Source organism: Ambystoma mexicanum, chromosome 8 (genome assembly GCF_040938575.1).
Source record: "Ambystoma mexicanum isolate Mex_15411 chromosome 8, UKY_AmexF1_1, whole genome shotgun sequence".
Classification (NCBI taxonomy): domain Eukaryota; kingdom Metazoa; phylum Chordata; class Amphibia; order Caudata; family Ambystomatidae; genus Ambystoma; species Ambystoma mexicanum.
In genome coordinates, this window is record NC_090929.1 from 12,705,269 (window position 1) to 12,730,653 (window position 25,385).

Here is a 25,385-nt window from a genome sequence, read left to right on the forward strand (position 1 = left end):
AACCTCGTATTTCTTGTGTGGTTGTGTGAGCCTGTACTACCAACATTACACGTAATGGGCATATTCCGGGTGTTCAACACACTATACCTCTCTCAGTGAAGGATATCGTCATGTTAAGTTTGCTAAGAAGATCCCTCCCTAGTAAATTTATTGGCGAGTGTTCATAATACAGTAAGGGTGTCTTTATAGTTTTGCCCCCCACTGTTACATCCAATGCTTCTGTGTAAGGAACATCAATTACAGCCCCAGAGAACCCCTGCGCCTCTAACTTCCTGTTAGATAACGGGAACCGGCCCTCCCTAATACATGATTTCTCCGCTCCCAAATCCACCATGAATATGAACTGCTTGTCTCCTATCTGCGCCCCTACCAATGGTTCCTCTGCTGCATCGTAGGTGGTAGATAGAACTGGTAGATAGAACTGGACACGCAATTGTGTTCTCTGTGGGCTGTCCTATGCGGGGTGTCTCATTGCCCCCCCCTGGTTGAACACGCTCCCTGAAACCACGGACACGCCACTATAGGGGGCTGGTGCGGGGGCTCCGTTTGCTGTTGTCGCAAAAGGGTTGCCTGGCGTGTATTGCAAAGTGTAATTGTTTTGTGGGTGGTTCTGTGTTCTGCACTGATGCCCCTGTTGTTGTTCATTGTACCCCTGGCCTTGGTTTCTTTGTTGTTGTCCCATTGGGAGACCATATGGGCTCCCCGGATGGGGGTGGCCATAATGTTCTGCCTCTTGAAATCCGTTGTTGGGTCTGCTTCTGCACTCCCTAGAGTAATGTCCCCATCTCCCGCAGTTCCAACAACTCCCTTGCGCTCCTCTGGGACCCTGCCATCCATTTCCTCCCATTCCCCCGTACCCCGGTCCACCTCCTCTTCGGCCCCTGTACCCACCTCGTCCCCCTCGAGGGGCCCATTCTTGCCACTGCGGACCTCCGCCTTGCTCCCGCTCGTTCCACTGCCGCTGTCCTGCTCCCGCCCAATTAGTTGCCATCCTTCCTTGTATTGCTACCAGCCCCTCCTCCTCCTCATCTCCCTCCCTGCTGTGTGGGAGCGCAGCTACTGCAGCTGCGACCTTCACCAACTTTGTCTGCACTAGTTTCGCTTCGTCTGCCAATCTTTTCTGTGCCACCTCCTTTTCCCTTTCTTTTATTCGCTTACAGTGGTGCAGGATTATGCTCTGAATCTCTGGCCATCCTTTCGCTTCAATACCTGCTATCTTGGCAAGCGCCTTTTGCACCTCTTTTGGCAACCCCCTCTTTATAATGAAGTAAAATAAAGATGTCGATTGATACCAGGGCGTGCCCGTTTCTACTCTCCACATCTCTTGGACCCGAAGAATGTAATCCATAGCATCTTCCCCCTTCATTCATTGTACACTGCATTACTGACTGTAAGTCTGGGGTATCTGGAAACGTTTCCCGCAAGGCATCCCACACCCTGGCACGCACTGTGTTAAAGGAGGCCCCATCATGGTGATCACAGTCTAATGTTACTCCCGGGAAACCAGCCTTGACCCATACTCTATCAGCCTGATCCCCCACTGCTGATACAAGCAAGCTCTTCACATCTCCTATTGCTAGGGGTACCCCGGCAGTGTGTTTCTCAAAGGCGTATATCCACTTGCTTGCCCCTCCCGATAACGGGGGCAATAACTTTAGTAAATTGGCCTTATCCATCTGAGCCCACGGTATGTAATTCGGCCTCCCTCCTCCCCTATGTATTAGCGGGAGCTGCAACTTTCCTTTCATTGTGGTATCTGTACCCGTCTTCATTCCTGATGTTCCCAATGATGCCATTTTCCCCACCCTGTTTCTTAATCGCCCCGTCCACTCATCATCCAGTGTTCTCATTGAACATGCACCATCCAACCCTTCGCTTCCCCCTCCCATTGCCATGCTCAACCTGTTGCTTTCCTCCAAATCGTCCCTTATATCGCATAGTAGCTCCTCCCTGTCCCCTATAGGCCTTTCTTCATTGTCAGTACATCCCTCGCCTTTTTTCCACCCTTCTTCAAGTGGTCTACCCTCGCTCTGTGCTCTAGACGCATGCTCTGATCTCACTGCGTTAAGTGCTGTTCGCTCACATATGCTTTTTATCCTCGAGAGCTCATCCTTGGCTATCGAGAGTCTTGACTCTAAATCGTCTGTTAGCTTTTCTATGTCCACCCTTGGCGTGCTCACCTGGGCTCGCTCCCTAGTACTCTCGTATGGCGGGGGTGCCGTTGGCCTTTGGGGTGTAGTAGTTGTCGAGGGAGGCACATAAGTGGGGTCACTGTACCCCTCGGCGGCACAGGCTTGTTTAGTATCGGGTATAAACTTATTACCTCTATTGGTGGCTCTGCATCTGGCAATTCTTTAGCATCTTTCTGTATCATTAGTGGATTGTCAGTGGTAGATGGTAGGTCAGGATTTAATTCTGGTACCTTAGACGGCGGTATCTCTTCAAACAACCTCCAGAGATCTAACATTTCTCTCCTATTATGCAACTGCTTCCCCTTATATTTCAAACAAATGCATGTGGCTACCATATCTAGGACACTTTTGTCAAATGACCCCCCCTTCGGGCCATATCTGGGGTAACCCCTCTCCCTTCAACTCTGTGATCCATTGGTCATGATATTTCTTAATTCGCTCCGCGTACCCCAGTAGGTTCTTACAAATATGTGATAAGGGTGTTTCTGCCCCCATACTTTGTGCCCTCCTGGTACTTGTGTGTCTCTATGTATCTCAATATTACAATGTAAACGTATCACCATGTGAGTCCTCGTATTCTATGTCTTATTCAATAGTGGGGGCCTTTGTGTTCCTCCCCCTGGCTGTACAGAATGGCTGTACACAGTCTCTATTCTATTCTCTTTGGGGGGCACGTACAAGAGCAAACCATCAGTAATCTTGACAATGTTAACCCAGAAATCAGAAAGGTACACAATCACTTTACCTTATACCACTTGTCTTTATAAAACTTTGCCTGGCCACACTTACCATGACCACTCAATTGCTATACATTTATGACCATTTTTTTTTCGCACCCATCACACCAAATTATCTCTTGACGCATACGATGTGCACACACCTCTCTGTAACACTCTATTCACAGTTCAATTTGCCCTCCCTTTCCTCCCTGGCCGGCTGTCCCTGTCCGTCTTATTCAGATATATGTATATACATATATATATATAGGTTTGATCTTCACTCTTACAGTAGAACTCTCTGTCTCTTACTTTATCTCTATGGCTTTGTACTGATCTCACTTTTATTTTTCCCCCAACCCTAAAGAAAAGAATAGAAAGAATAGCAGTCACTAATATATTCTCCGTGTCCCCCTTTGCCAGACACTTTTATCTTATTATCCACTTCTTCATATATTCCCAGTACTAGTCAAGATAGCACTATGCGGCGCCGCCTTCCACCCCCTCTCGGAGCTAGGTTCCCGTCACTTTTATCTCTTATTCACCTCTTAATCCTAATGGCCATATGCAAAGAAAAAGTAAAGAAAGTTTAAGATGGTCCTTAGTAGACCTACGTGCCCCCTTTCTTACCCCACCTCGTTTCCTGTCCTAAATTCCCTCTTCTCCTCCCTTTATGATCGCTCGCACTCAATACTCACGTGCCCGTCTTGAACCGATAGTCTCCGAAACTGGGTCCGTCCAGGCAGTGCTGCCGTCCGCTCAACAGTCAGCCCCGGCTCCGGCGAGCGGTACTCAAAGGGGATTTTTCAACCGGGATCCCGTACCCTTTCTCTGTTGAGTGCGCACTTCTGAGCGTACCGGTCGCCGTTGGCGGGCAGCCTCCCGGAGCCGGCGCACGGTGCGTATCCCTTTTCGACCGGAGATTTTCGTGCCAAAAGGGGACGGTAGTGATAGGTTGGGAAAAAATAATAATAATCACGCTTTCGGGGTCACCACTGAAGGCAAGCGTCCCCAACCAGTACGATCCTCCCCGCAATGAGAGACAATGAAGGACTCTCCCAGAATGGGAATAAGGCCAAGACAGAGTGCGGGTGAGCGTAAATGGGAGTTTATCAATCAGAATAGGGCATGCAAAGAACTCTGCAAACTCCGAGAGCGCTCTGTCTGACAATAGCAAAGACAGGCGTATATATTTACAAAACACGTCATCAGAACCTACATACTATAAGGGGCACAAGTTCAATGGGATTGGGTGGCGATGACTAGCTATAGGTGCTGCTGCGATGTGGTTGGCCTTGGCTGGAGGACGTCACTGGTCCGCCTCGTGGGTTGGGCTGGGCCTGGCAGGTCAGCTGAGTTCATCCGGGCGGTGTTGTGCCATTGTGGCCAGTGTCAGAGATGAATGTCTTTTCCTGACTTATTTGCCCTAGGCCATGCACACCGCAGTCATTCAGTTATTGCAATATTATCTTTTTTAGTAAATCTTTCAATAGGTTATTCTACAGGTTAATGCAACACAGGAGGAATGCACCTTGAGAGGGGTTTGAGGGTGATTCATCAGTGCATGGTTACCAGTGTCCTGTTGACCGGTACCATAGGTCGAGGGGCTAAGTCTCAGGGCATGGGACAGGCGGTACATGTCCTCCTGTCTTGTTAGAAGTCTTTATGAATGTGCTGCTGTATGTTGCCACAGTATTGGGTGTCCTAATTGTACAGGGGCCATAAGTCTAAGGTGATCCAGTGGGTTGTGGGGTTTAAGAGGGGGCGCCTTTGAATTTGTGTATTCAGGCGGAGGTTTACTGCTGGGCTGTAAATAATGCAGGTGGCGGGCCATGGCCTTGGGTGCTGCAGAGGGGACTACAAATCTTTGAAGCGGCTCCAGCCTAGTTGGGGGAGGTGGAGCGGCGCGGCGCGGGCCTCTGCTCTCTTGTTTGGCAGTCTTCGCAGGGCGGGAGGGGGAATGGCCTTGCGCATATTCATAAAGGTATCTTCCTTGCGTGTTGCCGATTTTGGTGAAAACATCATAAAACATTCGAACACTATACAATACTCATTTGGATCATTTGAAAACATACATTTTTAACTTTGCTAAATGTCTCTCAAATATAGCCAGTCTGAGCACATTATTTGTACACTATGTTTTAACAATTACAACATTTAGTTATATGCATATACATTTGCAGTAAGTGAGGTAGTAGTGAGGTTGGTGGAGCACATAGAAAATGATTCGCCACCGTACGTGAATGTAGTGACACATAAGGGGCTTAGACATACACGCATGACAGGTGCATTCTTGCACGTCCTTCACATGAGCCCTCTGTATGGTTACATTCGTCTTCCCTTGCACTCTAGCAGCATTAGTTCGGTTATGGCGCGGGACCGTGGGGTGTACGCTTTTCAATGATACACATAATGAATAGTCCCCCGGAACGCTTTTTATTATTTGCACACAACTGCAGTGGTGTGGGTTGTTCATTGCTAATGTCATGTGAACATGCATTCTATCATGTTCATACATTTTACAGGTTTCCTTAATAGAAGAAGTTTTGTGGAGAGAATGCACGCTTTGTAAGTAGTCTTGGCATTAATATTTGGGAACTTTTGCTTTTATCTGAGGATCATTTTACAGTTCTCTTTTTCACCCAGGCCTCGCTGGCCGGGTCATGCTGGGAGCAGTGATACACTGCGGAAGGTGAAATGTTACAGTGTTGGTATCTTACACTAGCTCATGTCCGTCTTGTTCGTGGGAACGGGCTCACAGCGGATCTGCCATGGAGTTGCGGCCACAGGGATAATTGAAAAACTCTCCGAGGGTGGGGCCGCGCTACACTGAACTCACACCATCTTTATTAGACAAAATGATTTCTGAGGCCTGGCTAAATTCAATACGTGTGGGCAATGTCTTCAGCAGGTGAGCCCTCTACCACCTGGGCCCTGGTGGTATGAGGGGACGCCCGATGAGCCATGGCCCTCACCTGGGGAAGGGATGTAGGCGAGGGGGGTCTTTTGGACCAATCCTCCCTTACAATATCCTTGCTTAGAAAGCCTGTGCTGCATGAATATCCCTGCTTAGACAACCCATGCTGCTGTAATATCCCTGCTTAGGCAGTCACTGCTGCTTTACAATATATCCCTGCTTAGACAGCAGATGCTACATGAATATCCTTGCTTAGAAGGCCTATGCTGCATGAATATCCCTGCTTAGACAAACCATGCTGCTGTAATATCCCTGCTTAGGCATTCACTGCTGCTTTACAATATTTCCCTGCTTAGAAAGCCTATGCTACATGAATATCCTTGCTTAGAAGGCCTATGCTTCTTGAATATCTCTGCCTACACAGCATATGCTGCAAGAATATTCCTGTTTAGATATCCCATGCTGCTTTAATATCCCTGCTTGGGCATTCAATGCTGCTTTACAATATATCCCTGCTTAGACAGCATATGCTGTTTGAATATCCTTGCTTATACATCCCATGATGCTTGAATATCCTTGCATAGACATCCCATGCTGCTTAATTATCCCTGCTTATACAACCATTGCTACTGTAAACCCACACCAGGGCCTTGAGGTAAAGATGGATCCACTCTGAATGCATCACTGGATGATGAAGGTGAGTTCACAGATTTGGGAGAGGCAATGATTTTTGGCAGGACATTTAAAGGAGCCGAAGGAACCAAAGTTTTGTTGGCTTATACTGTGCAACAAGAATGATGAAGAATTTATACCATTCTATTTTACTGTCATGCACCCGTTCGGATGGCGGTGGTTAGCACGGTTACGGCTTCGCCGCCATTGATCAGTTCCATCACGCTTCTCACGTTGCTGTTGTAACGTTCTAGTTGTTGTCCTGCTTGCCTCAGCCGGAAGTATTTCTTCCCAGCCTTCCTTGCGGTCTGCGCATTGCAACCGTCTTAGCTCTGCTCCTACGGCCACACACTAGTTTTCTCCTTCATTTCGCTTCACACGGAAGCCTGCCTTTCTCTATTGTTTTCCGTACCTGTTCTTTCTACCATTCTTTTCCCTTCCGTTGGGTTCACTCGCTTGCGAGATTCCTACTCTTACCTCCTCTTGCCTCTTACCTGCTCGGCTTGTTTACCTTTTTCTGTTCCTTTTCTGCCATTGCTTTTGGCTTGTTCCAGCCTGGATTTTTCTTTCCGCTCTTGTAGTGGGACATTCGTGTCAGAAACCGTTCCGCACATTATTTTGGTTTGCTCTCTTCCTCCTGCCGCTGCCTGCCTCCGGCTGTGCTTCAACAGAACTTCTGCATTTGGTGCAGCCTTGGACCTCGGACTTCACTGCACCTGCTGGCCAGCAACGAGGGATATTCACGGGGGTTTTTTCCGCCTTTGGCTTTTTCCACCATACTTTTCCTGCTTCCGGGACTGCAGTCGTGGAGTGGTCCAGTTTGGGATCCACCACGGCTGCTTCTCGTGACAGGACCCCGGCATAAAAACCGAAGAAGGACTATCTGGCCCACCGACAAGGAATCAAGGAGACGGACTCCGAACATTCAGGTGAGGAGAGTGGTGAGTCGAGGGAGGACATCGACATTTACAGACCTCAATAGAAAAATTGTTGGATGAAAGTTGAACAGTAGCTTCCTCGACCATTCCAATTACAACGTGTTCGGATCCCTAGTCTTGGGATCCAGAATGAAGGACCAATGCATAGAAACATTTCCTGATTCAATTTAAAGATATTGAGGAGGAAACACCCCATCTTCAGTCATCGTCTGAATGTTGTTAATAACATAGGCAGGCGCATTCAGTGCGAGAAATGTCACTGACAGTGAGCAAGTTTGCTTCTGGCAGATGAAGTCTGCTTTTGTTCCTTGTTTGTTATTCCTAAACAGGATAATCCTCTCATTTGAGCTAACGATTAAATACATATAGTACATAGTTGCAAACACAATCCTTTCCATTCTGTAGGTGCTTATATTCAGTCCTTATTTTTTTCTGCATTCTGAGAGTTGTAGTCTAATTCTTAAAACGGAAAAAGCAGAACTACAAGTCTCAGACCGCAAAGAAAAAAACAGGACTGGATAAATACCTACAGATTTTAAAAAATTGTATTTATTTTTTGCATTTATAGAGCGCACTGGCAGCCCGAAGGCATCAAGGCGCTGTTACAGAATGTTTCTTAGTTACGAGGGACATGCTTTGCTTACAGGTTACAATCAGTGTAGCAAAATTAGGATACATGGGTACAGCGTAAGGTACTTACAGGTGGTTTAGTTACATCAGTTACAAACAGAACATTGATATACAATGTGTGACCTGTAACGTGCGGGGTGGCAAGTTCAGACGAACAGCATAGTTTTGATTGCTTTGCGGAGGGCTAGGCGGGATGCTATTCCTCTGAGGTGGGGTGCAGGGAGTTCCACTGGACAGCGGCAATGAATGGGTATCTGGAGCCTCCCGCCCGTGCTCTCAATGCCTTGGGCACTGCGATTCTATTGGTGTATGGGGTTCTGGTAGGTCTGGCTGTGTGTGGGCTTATGATTCTTTGTGTTAGGTACTGGGGGGCTGTATTGTGGATGCATTTGTGTGTAAGGGCCAGATTGTGAAGATGACACATTCTTTGATAGGTAGGCAGTGGGCTTGTTTCCTGGCAGCTGAAATGTGGGGGGATGCCGATGGCAGCCCAGAGAACATTGTTTTGGACAGTTTGGAGTTTTTCTATGTTTTTTGTCGAGGTGCCAGCCAGGAGGACGTTGCAGTAATCAAGTTGGGACCCAATTATAGCTTTGATGATGGTTAGGCAGTTCTGCTCAGTAAGGAAGGGTCTAGCTGCATTGAGTAGTTTAGAGTGGTAGGCTGCAGCGGAGCCAATAGCATTTACCTGCCTGGTCATATAGGTTGGAGTCTAGGTAGACTCCAAAGGTTTTGACGGCTTGTGAGGATGTGATTTGTGAGTTGTCGATAGTGAAGGTACTATATTGGTTGTCGAGTTTCCTTAAGGTTTCTGATGATCCAATTAGGAGTAGTTCAGTTTTTTCTCCGTTTAAGCACAGCCTGTTCTCTGCCACCCAGGTTTGGATGGTGCAATAGATGGTGTTTATGGTTTTAGTGTCAGACTCAAAATCCCCAGATAGTGGTAGAAGGACCTGTGTGTCGTCGGCATAGTTTGTATACATGATGCCTAGTGAGTCAAGGATGTTAAAGAGTGGCCTGGTGAATATGTTATATAGAGTGAGTGAAATGAAAGAACCCTGAGGGACTCCGCACTGGATGATGTTCTGGAGTGCGCAGGCTTGGTCTGAGATGACTCTAATGGCTCTATCTTGGAGGAATGAGGCGATGCAGGATATGGCGTTGGGGGAGAAGTTTGCAGAGGAAGAGAGGTGGTGGCAGAGGGTTTTGTGGTCGATGAGATCAAAGGCCGCCGATAGGACTAGGAGGAGGAGTAAGGCTGTTTTGCAAGAATCTCTAATGTCGTCCATTTGGTTCTTGAGGTCTAGTAGGGCTGTCTCAGTTCCATGGCCTGGGCGGAAGCCTGACTGGCAGAGGCAGAGAAGGCAGTTAGCTTCAAGGAACTGTTCGACTTGCAAGTAGGCTTCTTTATCTAGGATCTTTAGCAGGAAAGGAACCGTAGTGATGGGTCTGTAATTCCCTGGATTGGATAGGTCCAGCGTGGGTTTCTTTAAGAGTGGGCACACCCAGGCTTCCTTCAGGCATGTTAGGACTTGCCCAGTGGAAAAGGAGGCGTTGATGAATGCAGTGAGAAAAAGGGCAAGCGTAGAGGTGCAATCTTTAATAAGAGGTGCAGGGCAGATCTCCCCTTTACATTTGGATGGTTTGATGGAGTTTCATGAGGGCGATTACTTCTTGTTCATTGACTTCCTTAAAGGACAAGAGGGGTGTTTCACTAGGGTTGTGGTTTGGGAGGTTTCGCCCTTAGTGGTTTAGTGACTGTTGGTTGGCTAGGATCTCGCTATGTAGCATGTCGACTTTGCCGAGCATGGCAGATTGGATGCTGTTGCACCAAGTTTAATCTTTGGTGATGGCTTGTGGAGTGGGAGTGGGTGATTCTAGTTCCCTGAAAATGGAAAAAATCTCCTTGGTGTCTGATTCAGCATTGGCTATTCTGGTGTTGAAGGAGATGGGTTTAGCTTTAATGACAGCTAGTTTGTATTCTTTGACGATTTTGTTGAAGTCTAGTTTGGTGGAATAGCAGTGATTGGCTCTCCAGGTGGAGAGTGCAACCCTTTTTTTGGTTGGTAACTCGAGAAGCTCTGGGGTGAACTGAGCGTTTGTGTGCTTGGTGTATTTGGCTTTCCTTGAAGTGAGCGGGGCAATAATGTCTACTCCATGGGTAATGATGGTGTGAATGTTAGAGCTAGTGTTTCAGGGTCTTTAGCAAATGGAGGCCTGAGGGCAGGGACTGAAAGAAAAGGTAGGAGCCTTTCTTTGGTGAGCTGGCGAGATCTCCTAGTGAGAGCTGGAGGAAGGGGGAGTCTCTAGCTGGGGAGTTGTTTTAGCAGCGTTTAGCTCGAATAGGATGACATGGTGGTCAGTCCATGGGAGAGGTTAGTTGGTCTTGATGGTAGGAGGGCAGTTGTGATATCCGATGCAGTCAAGCGTGAGACCCTTGATGTGGGTAGGGTCTGTGATAGCCTGTTGGAACCCTAGGGTTACCAGCGCCTTAACGGGAGAGTTTGCTGAGGGGTCTTTGGGACCATTTAGGCCAAGGTTGAGGTCTCCTAAGAGGATGGCCTTCGTGGATATTTGTAGATTGTCGGAGAGGAAGTGCGTCGGGATGTCTGGACGTCTGCTACGGGTCCAGGTGAGGGCGGTAGACAATGTGGAGGGTGATGGTGCAGTTAGGAGAGGGGTTCAGTTTGAGGAGCAGATAATCACTATTGTTTCCGAATTCCCTGTCCACCTTTCTAATCGGGATGGTTTCTCTCGCTATGAGTGCGACCCCAACCCCCTCTAAGGTGTGGGTGATCCTGCATAAATATGGTGTATCCAGGAGGGAGTGCTAGGGCTAATGCTAGGCCTGATGCTTCATGGAGCCAGGCCTCCCTAATTATAAGGAGGTCAAGATTGTGGTTAGTGATTAGCTCTTGTATATCCAAGGCGTTGGTTGGGAGAGACCGGGCGAGACTGGGCATTGATGAGGATGCAGCTAAGTGGTGGGAGTTGCGACTTGCTTGGGTTGGTGAGATGGGGCGCAGGCCTCATGGAGGCGTTGGGGGCAGATGCAGTGGTAGGAGCATTAGTGAAGGGCTCATGCTGGATCATGCTGGCAACTGTGATAGTAACATCTTCATTACTTCGTCAGATCTTTCCATTTGGAAGAATTACATGACCCAAGAAGCTTCCAACAACCCTTGGCCGATAACTTGCCCTGTGTCTTGACTGCTTGACTATTGTGGGTCATCACCACCACTGGATTTCTCTACTGGAGGTTGAACCCCTCTAGCCCCCAACTCCAGAGGCTCCAGGACCAACTACCGCTTGAGATTTTGTCTCCCTGCTTATATTACTAGGATCTAGTGCTAGTAATTCCCAGAAGAGCGTAGCACCTCCAAAAAATGATTGAACAGCAGCCTTATGTGGAGACGCCCATGGTACTACCCTTATGCATGCCTCGATATCCCCTTGAACAACCATCAATAGGCATGCCTTCGCTCCATTAACAGCAGACATTGCTGATGCTGCCGTAGCTTCGTTTGCTCCTCTTTACTGAAAACACACAATGCCAGTATCGATCCAGAATTCTGCTCCTACGTAGAGGTGCTGACGTGAACTGAACATACAACTTTGAACTTAAATGGCAAATTAGCCATCTTAATTTTAAGCTCCCGAACTTTGGAAGAGAAAAAAACCCTGAAATGAATTACATAGCATTGCCCACTCTGCTGGATAAGGGACGACTTGCATTCCCCATTGCCCTCTCTGCTGGATGCCGGAAGTCTTGTAATCCCCATTGCCCTCTCTGATGTATTTGGGAATTCTACTTATTCCCATTGCCCTCTCTGCTGGATGCCGGAAGTCTTGTAATCCCCATTGCCCTCTCTGATGGATGTGGGAAGTCTACTAATTCCCATTGCCCACTCTGCTGGATACAGGAAGTCTTCTAATCCCCATTATCCTCTCTGATGGATGTGGGAAGTCTACTTATTCCCATTTCCCACTCTGCTGGATACGGGAAGTCTTGTAATCCCCATTATCCTCTCCGCTGGATGCGGGAAGACCAGTTATCCCCAGTGCCCTCTCTGCTGGATGCGGGAAGTCTAGTTATTCCCATTGCCCTCTCTGCTGGATTCAGGAAGTCTTGTTATTCCCATTGCCCTCTTTGCTGGATGCGGGAAGTCTTGTAATTCCCATTGCCCTCTCTGCTGGATGCCGGAAGTCTTGTTATTCCCACTGCCCTCTCTGCTGGATTCAGGAAGTCTTGTTATTCCCATTGCCCTCTCTGCTGGATGCGGGAAGTCTTGTTATTCCCATTGCCCTCTCTGCTGGAAGCGGGAAGTCTTGTTATACCTATTGCCCTCTCTGCTGGATGTGGGAAGTCTTGTTATTCATATTGCCCTCTCTGCTGGATGTGGGAAGTCTTGTCATTCCCATTGCCCGCTCTGCTGGGTGCGGGGAGTCTTGTTATTCCCATTGCCCTCTCTGCTGGATGTGGGAAGTCTTGTTATTCCCATTGCCCTCTTGTTATTCCCATTGCCCTCTCTGCTGGATGCGGGGAGTCTTGTTATTCCAATTGCCCTCTCTGCTGGATGTGGGAAGTCTTGTTATTCCCATTGCCCTCTTTTTATTCCCACTGCCCTCTCTGCTGGATGTGGGAAGTCTTGTTTGTTATCCCCTTTGCCCTCTCTGCTGGATGCAGGAGGTCTTATTATTCCTATTGTCTCCTCTGCTGGATGGAGGAAGTGACTTTGTTGATGTGTGACTGATCTCCCTCCCGCTTTATTCTAGTCTCCAGACGTCTCTTCTGGTGTGGAAAAGATCTTTAGATTACTGATGGTTCTGGTCATGAGTAAGAAGCATCAAGAGTTTTCTTTTTTTTTTAAACATATTTTATTATTTTATAACAACACACCAAACATTACAAATGATTAGGACTTCCGTGCTTAGGTTAATAACATCCTCCCCCCCATTAACTCGAGCCACTGTAACCGTGTCATCAGCCTGTTCTCCTACAGGCGGGTCTATTGTCATTATCTGTTCCATGTCATCATCACTGTGATCGGTATGGGAGGGGCCCGCCATAGTGGCCACCAATTGCCTCCATTCGATTAGGGGTCCCACCTCCTCCTCTTCTCCCATGCTGACCGCTTTGAACCAAGCACCCATTTCTGCCTCCGCCCACTTCATGAGGTCAGCCCACCACAACTCTATCCTAGGCCTATGGGCTGCCTTCCTCGGGGCAAAAAACCTCGGGGTCATCTTCGACTCCACACTCTCCTTCTCTCCTCGTATATCGGACGTCTCTAAGAAATCACACTACCAGCTGCACCTCCTCAGAGGTATTCTTCCCTTCCTCTCCTTCCCCCAGAAGCTCACTGTCTCCCGAGCCCTGGTGCTCTCGAAGCTGGACTACTGTAACAGCCTCTATCTTAATCTGCCTGCCTCCACTCTCCGTCCTCTGCAACTCATCCAGAACAGAACTGCAAGACTTGTCCTTGGCCTCAAGCACAGGGACTGTATCTCTCCAGGACTGAAATCTCTACACTGGCTCCCAGTGGCTGCGAGGATAAAGTTCAAAACCCTCTGCATTGTCCACAAGGCCTTCTGGGGCCTAAATACCTTCAACTCTCTCTTCCTAAATATCTTCCTTCCCGAGCCCTTCGCTCATCCGTCTCCAACTCCCTCAGGGTCAGGGTCAGTCGCTTCTCAAAGCAACAAGCTGGGGGTAGATCTCTCTCCGCGGCAGGGGCCTCCCCCTGGAACAGCCTTCCTGTCTCCCTGAAACTTGAGGAGAACCATCTCCGGTTCCGGAAGCACCTCAAAACCTTCCTCTTTGCTTCTGCTTTCTCTCTCCCTCTCCCCTGCTAAATTCTTCACTGAAACTGCACTGAATCTGCAACTGGGCCTCTCTCACCGACCTCGGTCCTGGACCCAGCCACTCTCCACTTGCACTGCTTCCCTGGCAACCCCTGCACTGCGGGACTGTCTCTGTATCCCCACAGCCCCCCCTTCCCAACACTTGTCTGCCCCCTTCCCAACACTTGTCTGCACTTACCTTGCACTTGCCACCAGCTGGCCCTATTTATTTATTTTATTCTACTTACTTGTACTGCACTTCCCCCCTCCCCTTCCCCATGCACTTTTTCCCTTCCCCCTACCCCTGCGTAATACCTTTTCCTGCCAATTGTATCTTTAGTTCTGACCAAAACCTCCAAACCTCCGGGCAAGCCCAGAACATATGTAACATCCCAGCCTCCTCCTCCCCACACCTAGGGCATCTCTGAGTTGACTGGCCACCAAACCTGCCAATCTTACTTGGGGTCAGGTATGCTCTATGTGTGACATATAGTTGGATCTGTTGGAGCCTAGCGTTCCGGGACACTTTCTTATGATATCGTTGGGCTCTGACCCATAGCCCATCTGACATGGGTTCTCCCACCTCTTCTTCCCAGACTTGTCTCAGTTGGAGCAATTCCTTCCCCACCTTGGACCCCAGTAGCTCATATATGTGGGATATCTCATGCCCACCCTCCAAGATTTCATATATCGTCTCAAAGGTGGCGTTGGGTTGCTCCGCAAGCACCGCAGCCTGCCACTTTTCTCGCACTCATTTAACGATTCTGGAGTAGGTAATATGTTGCCCTTTATGCACCCGGTGTCCTCCATGAATTCCTCGAATTCCAGTGCCTCCCCCTCCTGCCATATATCTCCCAGGGTAGCCAGGCCCATCGGTTCCCAGTATCTGCGGACCCCTTTTTATCAATTGGGGGTCTTCTCTGCATAGCGCCGCCAGCGGCACCTGCATAGAGAACGGAGCCAGGTGTCCCACCATCTGCCATGCCCTGTGCCACACCTCCCAGCCAAGCACCAACAGCCTCGCCATCTCTAGGACCCTTGGCTTTGATAACCACACTACCTCTTTAAGGAAGTAGGGAGCAGGATCCATGCACAACAGCCTGGTTTCAGCCGTTTCGTCTTCAGACAGCCACCTGGCCACATATTGCAGCTGTCCCGCCAAGTAATATAACTCAACATTCGGCAGGTTTATTCCCCCCCTGTCACACGAATTCTGTAATTTCCAGAGAGCCACCCTGTTCCTGGAGTTATGCCATATAAAGCCCCTGCACAAGCTGTGGAGACTAGCGAAGAAGCGCCTAGGGATCACATACGGGATATTTACAAAGAAATTTAACAGTCTGGGCAGGACTACCATCTTGATCAGAGCAGCTCTCGCCATCATGGCCAGGGGTAGTCTGGACCAGAATCCCATGCTATTTTTAATGCTTTCCACTGCCTTTTCCGTGTTGTGTTTGTGTTCTTCTCCTGTCATGTGGTATATGTCAATTCCAAGATATCGGAACGTCTCGGTTCGCCAGGGTATTGGCAATACCGGTAAGCTCCTTGGTGAGGCACGTCTATATCTCCCCAGGGGGAACATGCATGATTTCTTGGGGTTTACTGCTATGCCAGAGAGAGGAGCATATCGTTCCATCACCTCCAGGATGTACTGTATATTCTCCTCTGGGAAGCGCAGATACAGGAGTATATCGTCAGCATATAATGAGATGAGATGCAGCCCACTCACCATACGGATCCATATCTCCCCATATTGTTGTCTAAGACAGTTAGCCAATAGTTCCAGCGCTAGTATATACAACATGGGTTACCATGGGCAGCCCTGTCTAGTGCCCCTGCTAAGTTGCCATTTGTCTGAGATAATGGCACCCGTTTTACCTCTTGCAATCGGGGAGATGTATAACATTTTGACCCACCTGAGATACCCCAGCCCCATTCCGTAGCCTTTCAAAGTAGCTAATAGCCAGGGCCACCTAACTGAATCGAAAGCCTTAACCGCATCAAGCGAGACGATCGCCAGTTCACCCGCGTCCCCTTATGTCTGATCAATAATATGGTGCAGTCTTCTGTGGTTATCAGTTATGTTCCTGCCAGGGACGTAGCCCGTTTGGTCGGGTGTATCAGTTTGCCGATGACTCAATTAAGCCTGTTAGCTAGCACTGCCGTAAGGATTTTGCTGTCCTGGTTAAGCATCAATGGGGGTCTTTATGACCCGCAGTCTGTGCTAGGCTTACCCGGCTTTAAAAGCGGAATGATCATGGCCTCCCGTAGGGAATCTGGCAACCTGACATGCTCAGACGCCTCATTAAGCATAGCCAGCAATGGGGAAGCAGCTCCTGTTTGTAAGTCTTGTAGAATTTGCTTGGGAGCCCGTCTGACCCCGGCGCTTTACAAGTGGGCAGATGCTGAATCACTATCTCAAGTTTATCTAATGTGACTGGGGCGTCCAGGTCTGCCCGTTCTGAATCGTCTAAGGTGGACAAGCCTATATCTTCTAGCGTTTCCTGGATTTCTTGGGGCCCTCTCTTCTCCTGGGTGCTCATAGAGATGGTTGTAATATCCAAGGAACTCTTCATTCACTCCCTCTTGGGTATCCAGGATCTGGCCTCCCTCCCCTCTAATTTTCCTGATCACCGGCCGTGATACTTGGCTCTTATATAGCCAGGCCAGCAATCTGCCCGGTTTGTCTGCCCTCGCATGCTGTCTCACATATTTCTTATAGCTTAATTTACATAACCTGTCCCAGTGTTCACCGCTAGCTTGTTGTAACTGTCTCATCCTGACCCTATCCTCCCGAGAAGTGCCACCCCTACGCATGATGTCTTCCAACTCCTTCTCCATTTCCTGCAGCTCTCGTTCAATGCCCCCCTGGAGCCCTCTGGACTTCGACATTGCCACCCCCTGCACTACTAACTTGAACGCCTCCCACACAGTGCCCATAGTTCGAACACTACTGGTGTTAATCTCAAAGTACTCCAAGATCGCCTCCCTCAGATCCTCCCAGAATCCCGAGTCCTGCAGAGCCTCAGCTCTGAGTTACCACGTCAGAATCAGTGCTCTAGGGGGTTGGTGTCGCCACTCTAGGACCAGGGGGGAGTGGTCTAAGAGCACCCTGGCCTTACATTCCGCGCCTCTCCTCTCGCCTATCAGCCAGCCAGTGGCGAACACGTAGTCCAGCCTCGTGTTCAGGTCATGTGGTGCCGCATAGTGTTAATATTGCCTGTCTTCTCGGTGCAATTGCCTCCAGACATCTACTAAGTCAAAATCTCTCAGGAGGGCCAGCAGCACCTGAGCAGCCGGGGTGGGTTTGTCTGGTTTACGATCTGATCTGTCCATTTTAGGATTCAGTACACAATTAAAGTCTCCGCCCCATAGGATCGTGCCGCCCACTATGGGGCTAATTTTGCCATACAAAAGTAAGCTGCTGTATCCTGGTTAGGGGCGTATAAATTTATAATACTCACTTCCCGGTTTTCCAACATCCCTCGTACTACTATCATTCTACCCTCTGGGTCTTCCGTAGACTGGAGCATTTTAAATGGTACGTGAGGTGCTACCCATGTGATGACTCCTCTTGCGTAGGCTGAGTATGTGGCTCTCGCAGTGCTCCCCCTCCACTTCCTCTTGACCACCTCTAATTTCTCCCTGGTAAGGTGGGTCTCTTGCAGTAATGCTATGTCGATCCTCATCCTTCTCAGGTACATCATTACTTTGTTACACTTCAAGTAACTATTGAGGCCCCTGACATTCCAGGTAACCACTCTAAGGCACCCCCACGCCATTGGTATAGTATCCCGCCTTCTTCCTCCGCCTCCCGTCCCGCCTAATAAGAGTCTCAGTTTGGCTCGTTACCCGCCCCCCCAACAATCTCCTCCGCCCCCGTCCCAACAAAAAACCCAAACACACCACCCTTTCCCTCCCCCCGCACCTCCCAACCCCAACAGGTGCCCAGCTCCATCCCTGGATCTCAGATGACCCTGCGTTTGGTGCTGCCTCTGAATGCCAAGGGCAGGAGCCCGGCAGGGTGTCACCGGACTACCGGTGACCTAACTAAGCTACTCCTTATGAGGGTATGAGGACTGGCTCTGCATGGCTCACATGCTCGTATCAAGTGTCTCAGTGTTCACAGATCATATCCACTTGTAGCCCTGATCCTACACGACCATAAGCTACATCTTATACTATAATCAAGTCCCTTTGTCTTAGGCTGCAACACCCCATAGCGCCACAGACACATATTACTTATCTCCTACTTCTCCTTTTCCCGTCCGGATGCCCGACTCCCGGGGGAAGCAATGCGTGTCGAGCCACCCCATACCTTCTTTCGGGCGACTCGAAAAACAAGGTTCTGTTTTTGTGGAACACCATCAGCTTCGCCGGGTAGAGCAGCATGTACTTGTGGCCTGCTTCATGCAATCTTCTCTTCACAGTCCCAAAGTTCATGCGACTATGTTGTACCAACAGAGTGTAATCTGGGTATGTGGTTATGTTTGCTGTCCCTCTTTGTATTGTTCCGCCCTTCCGGAAATGTTCAAGGATTCTTTCCCGATCTCGATAGTTCAGAATCTTGGCAATCACCGGTCTGGGGGGTGGGGTTCCTGGCAGCAGCCTCCTCATTAGGGCCCTGTGCGCTTTTTCCACCGCAAACCCCTGGGACAGCACTCTGCCGATTATCTCCTTTAGCAGCATAGATTCAATGAACTCTGTAGGGTTGGGTCCCTCAGCTCCCTCCGGCAGGCCAACAATACGGATGTTGTTCCTCCGGGCACGTCCCTCTGCTCCTCCGCTCTGCTTTCTAGATTGCCCGCGCATTGCACTAGGGCGTGAAGATCTGATTTATGTGTTGCACAGTCTGCTGTGTTCGAGGCCACCTCTTTCTCTAAGTTCTCTGTGCGTTCTGCCAGCGACCTGACATCTTGCCGGAGAAGGTTCACTTCCTCTTGTACTGCCCCAACTGTGAGCTCTAGTGCAGCTTTCAATTCAGTCATAGCCAGTCCCAGTTTGGTCTCCTAGGCCACTTTTAGGTCAGCGATCGCCGCAAGGACCTCCTGATTCGTGCCCATGACGATTACACTCCCAGCAGGGGTTTTGTCTTTACTCTTGGCTTCTTCCGGGCCCGGTAGTGTTCTGGCGTATTCGTCCAGCATGGGTTGCTTGCCCTTCGTTCTTAAAGGTTTGCTGGACATGGCGTTGTGCCAGAATCTTGTAGGCGAGTCCCACCACTTGTGGCTACCAGTTCCAGCTGGGTTAAACTGCTGTTAGCGCCTGGGCCCAGACAGGCCGTGCAAGGGGCGCCCTGGAACTACTTATTTGCTGCAGGAGTGGGTTGTGTCCTCCCATGTAATATTGTGTGTCTGCACTCTGATCCTGCCTGCGCCCGCCGGTACTGTGGGTCAGCCGATTTAGGTGCTGTGTGTCCAGGCTTGCTGCGGGCCCGAACAGGTCCTCCAGCACTCATCAAGTGTCCTGCTCCTCACACTGGCTCTCCGTGCCTGTTCACGCTGGGTGCTTACATCTGTTTGGGGTACTTGTCTCCTTAGAAAGACTTAAGTCTCCTCCGCACCCCTCTCCGTTATGGACATGCCACCAATTTGGGCCTATCTGCCGGCCATTGTACTCTCACTTTTCCCACAAGGTGTGGGAATGCTAAAGGCACTTTATTCTGTGTGTCCAGGGACGCTGTGTGACTGAGGCGCTTCTTTATGCGACCACCGGGCACCACTCACACTGTTCGTATCCTCCGGAGCACCACTGTGGTATGGTGGGCGCGTCTTGGTTCAGCGCTGCTGCCTCTGACTCCTCAGGTGATCAGCAATGGCCTGGGATCTGCCACCCGCCACCTCCAGCCTCGGGATGTCCGGGGCGCTACACTGCTCTGCCCGCAAAGTCCAGCTGCTCCTGCCGCATTACGTGTGCGGTCCCAGCGCCGGCCGCCCCCAGCCTCGCCTCGTCTCAAGCGCCTTATTTCTATGAAGCCGGGGCAACAGGAGTATATTAAGCTCATCTATGTCGCGCAAGAGATTTATCCTTTCCCTGCTCCGCATGTCTTCTAGCCGCTCATACAGTGGGTGCTGCTTTAAGTGTGTGTGTTGATGCTTTAGTTAAGTTCTGGTACTGGATGTGCGCCATTTTTCATACCCAAGTCTCCGTCCTCAAAGACTTCGCTGTGGCAGCAGCCGCGTTCGGAGTAAGAATCCTCCGATACATATGTATCCAGCTGGGAGGAAGCACGCGTCAGTTTCAGTGCCTGGAGTTCCACCGCATTATTCTGTCATCATCACTCGAGACCGGGGCCACAATGTAGCAGTGTCCGGGCCCGGTCTCAACTCCCCAGCTCGCTTCTGGCGTTGGTGTCTCTGCCAACGCAGCCCGCCCTCCTGTCCGTAGATCGCCGTGTTCGGATGAAAAGCTATGCGGCGTCTGCAGCACCGCTGCTGCGCTCCATTTCGAACACACACCCAGGGACATCCGCCAATACTAAAGTCGGGCAGCCCCTCAGTCCATGTCCGTCTCCTTTCCTTTGTCTCTCAGACGGTGGCCATCTTTTTTTTTTGCTTTTTTTTTTCCGGGCCTGTAATGTTGTATCTGCCTGGAATTACTCCTTCACACCATGTCCACATGTGCCCTGAGGCTTCTGCTGTCCAATCCTCCTTTTGTGGAACTATTGCATTAACATGGTCTGAGACAGGATGATGAACGGATCGGCAGGAGCTTCAGCTGAGACACATCCACCTACATGGCTCCTAAGCCACGCCCCCTATGCAGCATCAAGAGTTATATCTGGATGAGAGGAGGACATTAAGAGCTTTGATGAATGATAAGAGGTGGAGCTCTGGTAGTGGCTCAGCTTCTGGTGACAGAGATCAAGGTTGAGGAGCTTAATTAATTGTGCCACAATCTTTCACAGACCTTCTGAGTCTCGTAGTGGAACCTTCTACACATCCGTTTCTGTCTATTGTGTCCTCGTTGTGCAGTTCATGATTGGCATGTTAATACAGAAGATTAAACAGGCTATTGCTGGATAAATACAAATATATGGAGCAGCCCACGAATCTTAAACTTGCAGAGACCAATGTATGTCTGAAACAAAGGGGTCAATTCCTATAAAGACTCAGAAACGTCCTCACCCGTGTGGCCCAATGACCCGCCTCGCATGGTGAACAGCAGTGGAAAAGCTATACCACTCTGATCGTCATTGAGCATGCATTCGTGCCCCGGAGGTTGGGGAGTAGAGGTTGGGGAGTAGAATTTCAAGAAATAGTCAACGGCAGTGGCTTTGCCTGGACACAGTGCTTTGTGGTCACCATCGTAACTTTGAAGAAATGCTTTGCTTTTGCAGGATGACGCCATATCCCGCCCTCTCCTGGTACCTGCTGTTAGGCCTCGTGCTCTTCCCACTGCACCGGGGTATCCATCGGCCGGACTGGTTGGAGTTTGCGTACCACTCACAGGCAGAGCTGGAGTCCATCCTCAGAATTCTGAACAAAGAATACCCATCCATCACCCACCTTCATTCTGTGGGACAGTCCTGTCAAGGTAAGAGGCCTCTGCCAAAGCACCCTAGTGATAAAGGTGGGAGGATAGGGATTTGGGTCATATTTTGGGGGTGCTCCTGTCTTTTTTTCTTTTTCATAGATGACTTCAGCTTGCCATGTGCATACTTTGTTATATTTAGCAGTTCCCTATCATCCTTCCATGCTTCGTGCTTCTGGAGCTCTCATCCCTCCACACTTACTGCTTGGGGTGCTCTCATCCCTCCACACTTACTGCTTGGGGTGCTCTCATCCCTCCACGCTTACTGCTTGGGGTGCTCTCATCCCTCCACACTTACTGCTTGGGGTGCCCTCAGTCTTCCACGCTTTCTGCTAGGGGTGCTCTCATCCTTCCACCCTTTCTGCTTGGGGTACCCTCAGTTTTCCACGCTTTGTGCTTGGGGTACCCTCAGTCTTCCACGCTTTGTGCTTGGGGTGCTCTCATACTTCCACGCTTTGTGCTTGGGGTACTCTCATCCTTCCACGCTTTGTGCTTGGGGTGCTCTCATCCTTCCACTCTTTCTGCTTGGGGTGCCCTCAGTCTTCCACGCTTTGTGCTTGGGGTGCTCTCATACTTCCATGCTTTGTGCTTGGGGTACTCTCATCCTTCCACGCTTTCTGCTTGGGGTGATCTCATCCTTCCACGCTTTCTGCTTGGGGTACTCTCATCCTTCCACGCTTTCTGCTTGGGGTGCCCTCAGTCTTCCACGCTTTCTGCTTGGGGTGCTCTCATCCTTCCACGCTTTCTGCTTGGGGTGCCCTCAGTCTTCCACGCTTTCTGCTTGGGGTGCTCTCATCCTTCCACGCTTTCTGCTTGGGGTGCCCTCAGTCTTCCACTTTTTCTGCTTGGGCTGATCTCATCCATCCATGCTTTGTGCTTGGGGTGCTCTCATCCTTCCATGCTTTCTGCTTGGGGTACCCTCAGTCTTCCATGCTTTCTGCTAGGGGTGCTCTCATCCTTCCACGCTTTGTGCTTGGGGTGCTCTCAGTCTTCATACTTTTTGCTTGGGGTGCTCTCAGTCTTCCACTTTTTCTGCTTGGTCTGATCTCATCCGTCCATGCTTTGTACTTGGTGTGCCCTCAGTCTTCCATACGTTGTGCTTGGGGTGCCCTCAGTCTTCCATGCTTTGTGCTTGGGGTGCTCTCATACTTCCACGCTTTCTGCTTGGGGTGCTCTCATCCCTCCACGCTTTCTGCTTGGGGTGCTCTCATCCCTCCACACTTTCTGCTTGGGGTGCTCTCATCCTTCCACCCTTTCTGCTTGGGGTGCCCTCAGTCTTCCATGCTTTATGCTTGGGGTGATCTCATCCTTCCATGCTTTATGCTTGGGGTGCTCTCATCCTTCTACGCTTTGTGCTTGCGGTGCTTTCATCCTTGCATGCTTTCTGCTTGGGGTACCCTCAGTCTTCCATGCTTTCTGCTAGGGGTGCTCTCATCCTTCCACGCTTTGTGCTTGGGGTGCTCTCATCCTTCCATGCTTTGTGCTTGGGGTGCTCTCAGTCTTCATACTTTTTGCTTGGGGTGCTCTCAGTCTTCCATACGTTGTGCTTGGGGTGCTCTCATTCTTCCATGCTTTGTACTTGGTGTGCCCTCAGTCTTCCATACGTTGTGCTTGGGGTGCCCTCAGTCTTCCATGCTTTGTGCTTGGGGTGCTCTCATACTTCCACGCTTTGTTCTTGGGGTGATCTCATCCTTACACGCTTTCTGCTTGGGGTGCTCTCATCCGTCCACGCTTTCTGCTTGGGGTGCTCTCATCCCTCCACACTTTCTGCTTGGGGTACCCTCAGTCTTCCATGCTTTATGCTTGGGGTGCTCTCATCCTTCCACGCTTTGTGCTTGCGGTGCTTTCATCCTTCCATGCTTTCTGCTTGGGGTACCCTCAGTCTTCCATGCTTTCTGCTAGGGGTGCTCTCATCCTTCCATGCTTTCTGCTAGGGGTGCTCTCATCCTTCCATGCTTTGTGCTTGGTGTGCCCTCAGTCTTCCATACTTTGTGCTTGGGGTGCCCTCAGTCTTCCATGCGTTGATCTTGGGGTGCTCTCAGTCTTCCATGCTTTGTGCTTGGGGTGCTCTCATACTTCCACGCTTTGTTCTTGGGGTGATCTCATCCTTACATGCTTTCTGCTTGGGGTGCTCTCATCCCTCCACGCTTTCTGCTTGGGGTGCTCTCATCCCTCCACACTTTCTGCTTGGGGTGCTCTCATCCCTCCACACTTTCTGCTTGGGGTACCCTCAGTCTTCCACGCTTTCTGCTTGGGGAGCTCTCATCCTTCCACCCTTTCTGCTTGGGGTGCCCTCAGTCTTTCATGCTTTATGCTTGGGGTGATCTCATCCTTCCATGCTTTATGCTTGGGGTGCTCTCATCCTTCCACGCTTTGTGCTTGCGGTGCTTTCATCCTTCCATGCTTTCTGCTTGGGGTACCCTCAGTCTTCCATGCTTTCTGCTAGGGGTGCTCTCATCCTTCCATGCTTTGTGCTTGGGGTGCTCTCATCCTTCCATGCTTTGTGCTTGGGGTGCTCTCAGTCTTCATACTTTTTGCTTGGGGTGCCCTCAGTTTTCCATTTTTTCTGCTTGGGCTGATCTCATCCTTCCATGCTTTGTACTTGGTGTGCCCTCAGTCTTCCATACTTTGTGCTTGGGGTGCCCTCAGTCTTCCATGCTTTGTGCTTGGGGTGCTCTCATCCTTCCATGCTTTCTGCTAGGGGTGCTCTCATCCTTACACGCTTTCTGCTTGGGGTGCTCTCATCCTTCCATGCTATCTGCTTGGGGTACGCTCAGTCTTCCATGCTTTCTGCTAAGGGTGCTCTCATCCTTCCACGCTTTGTGCTTGGGGTGCGCTCATCCTTCCATACTTTGTGCTTAGAGTGCCCTCAGTCTTCCATGCTTTGTGCTTGGGGTGCCCTCAGTCTTCCATGATTTGTGCTTGGGGTGCCCTCAGTCTTCCATGCTATGTGCTTGGGGTGCTCTCATCCTTCCATGCTTTGTGCTTGGGATGCTCTCATCCTTCCATGCTTTTTGCTTGGCGTGCTCTCATCCTTCCTCGCTTTCTGCTCGGGGTGCTCTCATCCTTCCATGCTTTGTGCTTGGGGTGCTCTCATCCTTCCACATGTTCTGCTTGGGGTGCTCTGATCCTTCTACATGTTCTGCCTGGAGTGCTCACATCCTTCCATACATTCTGCTTGGGGTGCCCTCAGTATTCCATGCTTTGTGATTGGGGTGCTCTCAATCTCCCATGATTTCTGCTTGGCCTGCTCTCATCCTTCCACACTTTTTACTTCGGATGCTCTCCTCCTTCCGTGCTTTGTACTTGGAGTGCTCTCATCCTTCCACACGTTCTGCCTGGGGTGCTCTCATCCTTCCACGCGTTCTGCTTGGGGTGCTCTCATTCTTCCACACGTTCTGCTTGGGGTGCTCTCATCCTTCCACGCTTTGTGCTTGGGGTGCTCTCATCCTACCACACGTTCTGCTTGGGGTGCTCTCATCCTTCCACGCGTTCTGCTTGGGGTGCTCTCATTCTTCCACGCGTTCTGCTTGGGGTGCTCTCATTCTTCCACACGTTCTGCTTGGGGTGCTCTCATCCTTCCACGCTTTGTGCTTGGGGTGCTCTCATCCTACCACACGTTCTGCTTGGGGTGCTCTCATCCTTCCACGCGTTCTGCTTGGGGTGCTCTCATTCTTCCACACGTTCTGCTTGGGGTGCTCTCATCCTTCCACGCTTTGTGCTTGGGGTGCTCTCATCCTTCCACGCTTTGTGCTTGGGGTGCTCTCATCCTTCCACACATTCTGCTTGGCGTGTTCTTATCCTTCCATGCTTTCTGCTTGGAGTGCTCTCATCCTTCACGCTTTCTGCTTGGGGTGCCCTCAGTCTTCCATGATTTGTGCTTGGGGTGCCCTCAGTCTTCCATGCTATGTGCTTGGGGTGCTCTCAACCTTCCATGCTTTGT

At 50.1% G+C, this 25,385-nt stretch overlaps 1 protein-coding gene across 5 annotated transcripts in view; it reads left to right on the forward strand.

Moving 5' to 3' along the window:
• The window catches only part of LOC138471504 (carboxypeptidase M-like), a 308,081-nt gene that overhangs the window by 12,317 nt on the left and 270,379 nt on the right, over positions 1 to 25,385 (forward strand). For all 5 annotated transcript variants that reach the window (XM_069609137.1, XM_069609136.1, XM_069609134.1 and 2 more), the window contains exon 2: positions 21,249 to 21,445. In XM_069609137.1, coding sequence (XP_069465238.1) covers positions 21,249 to 21,445 — 197 coding nt within the window. The remainder of the gene's footprint in view (positions 1 to 21,248; positions 21,446 to 25,385) is intronic.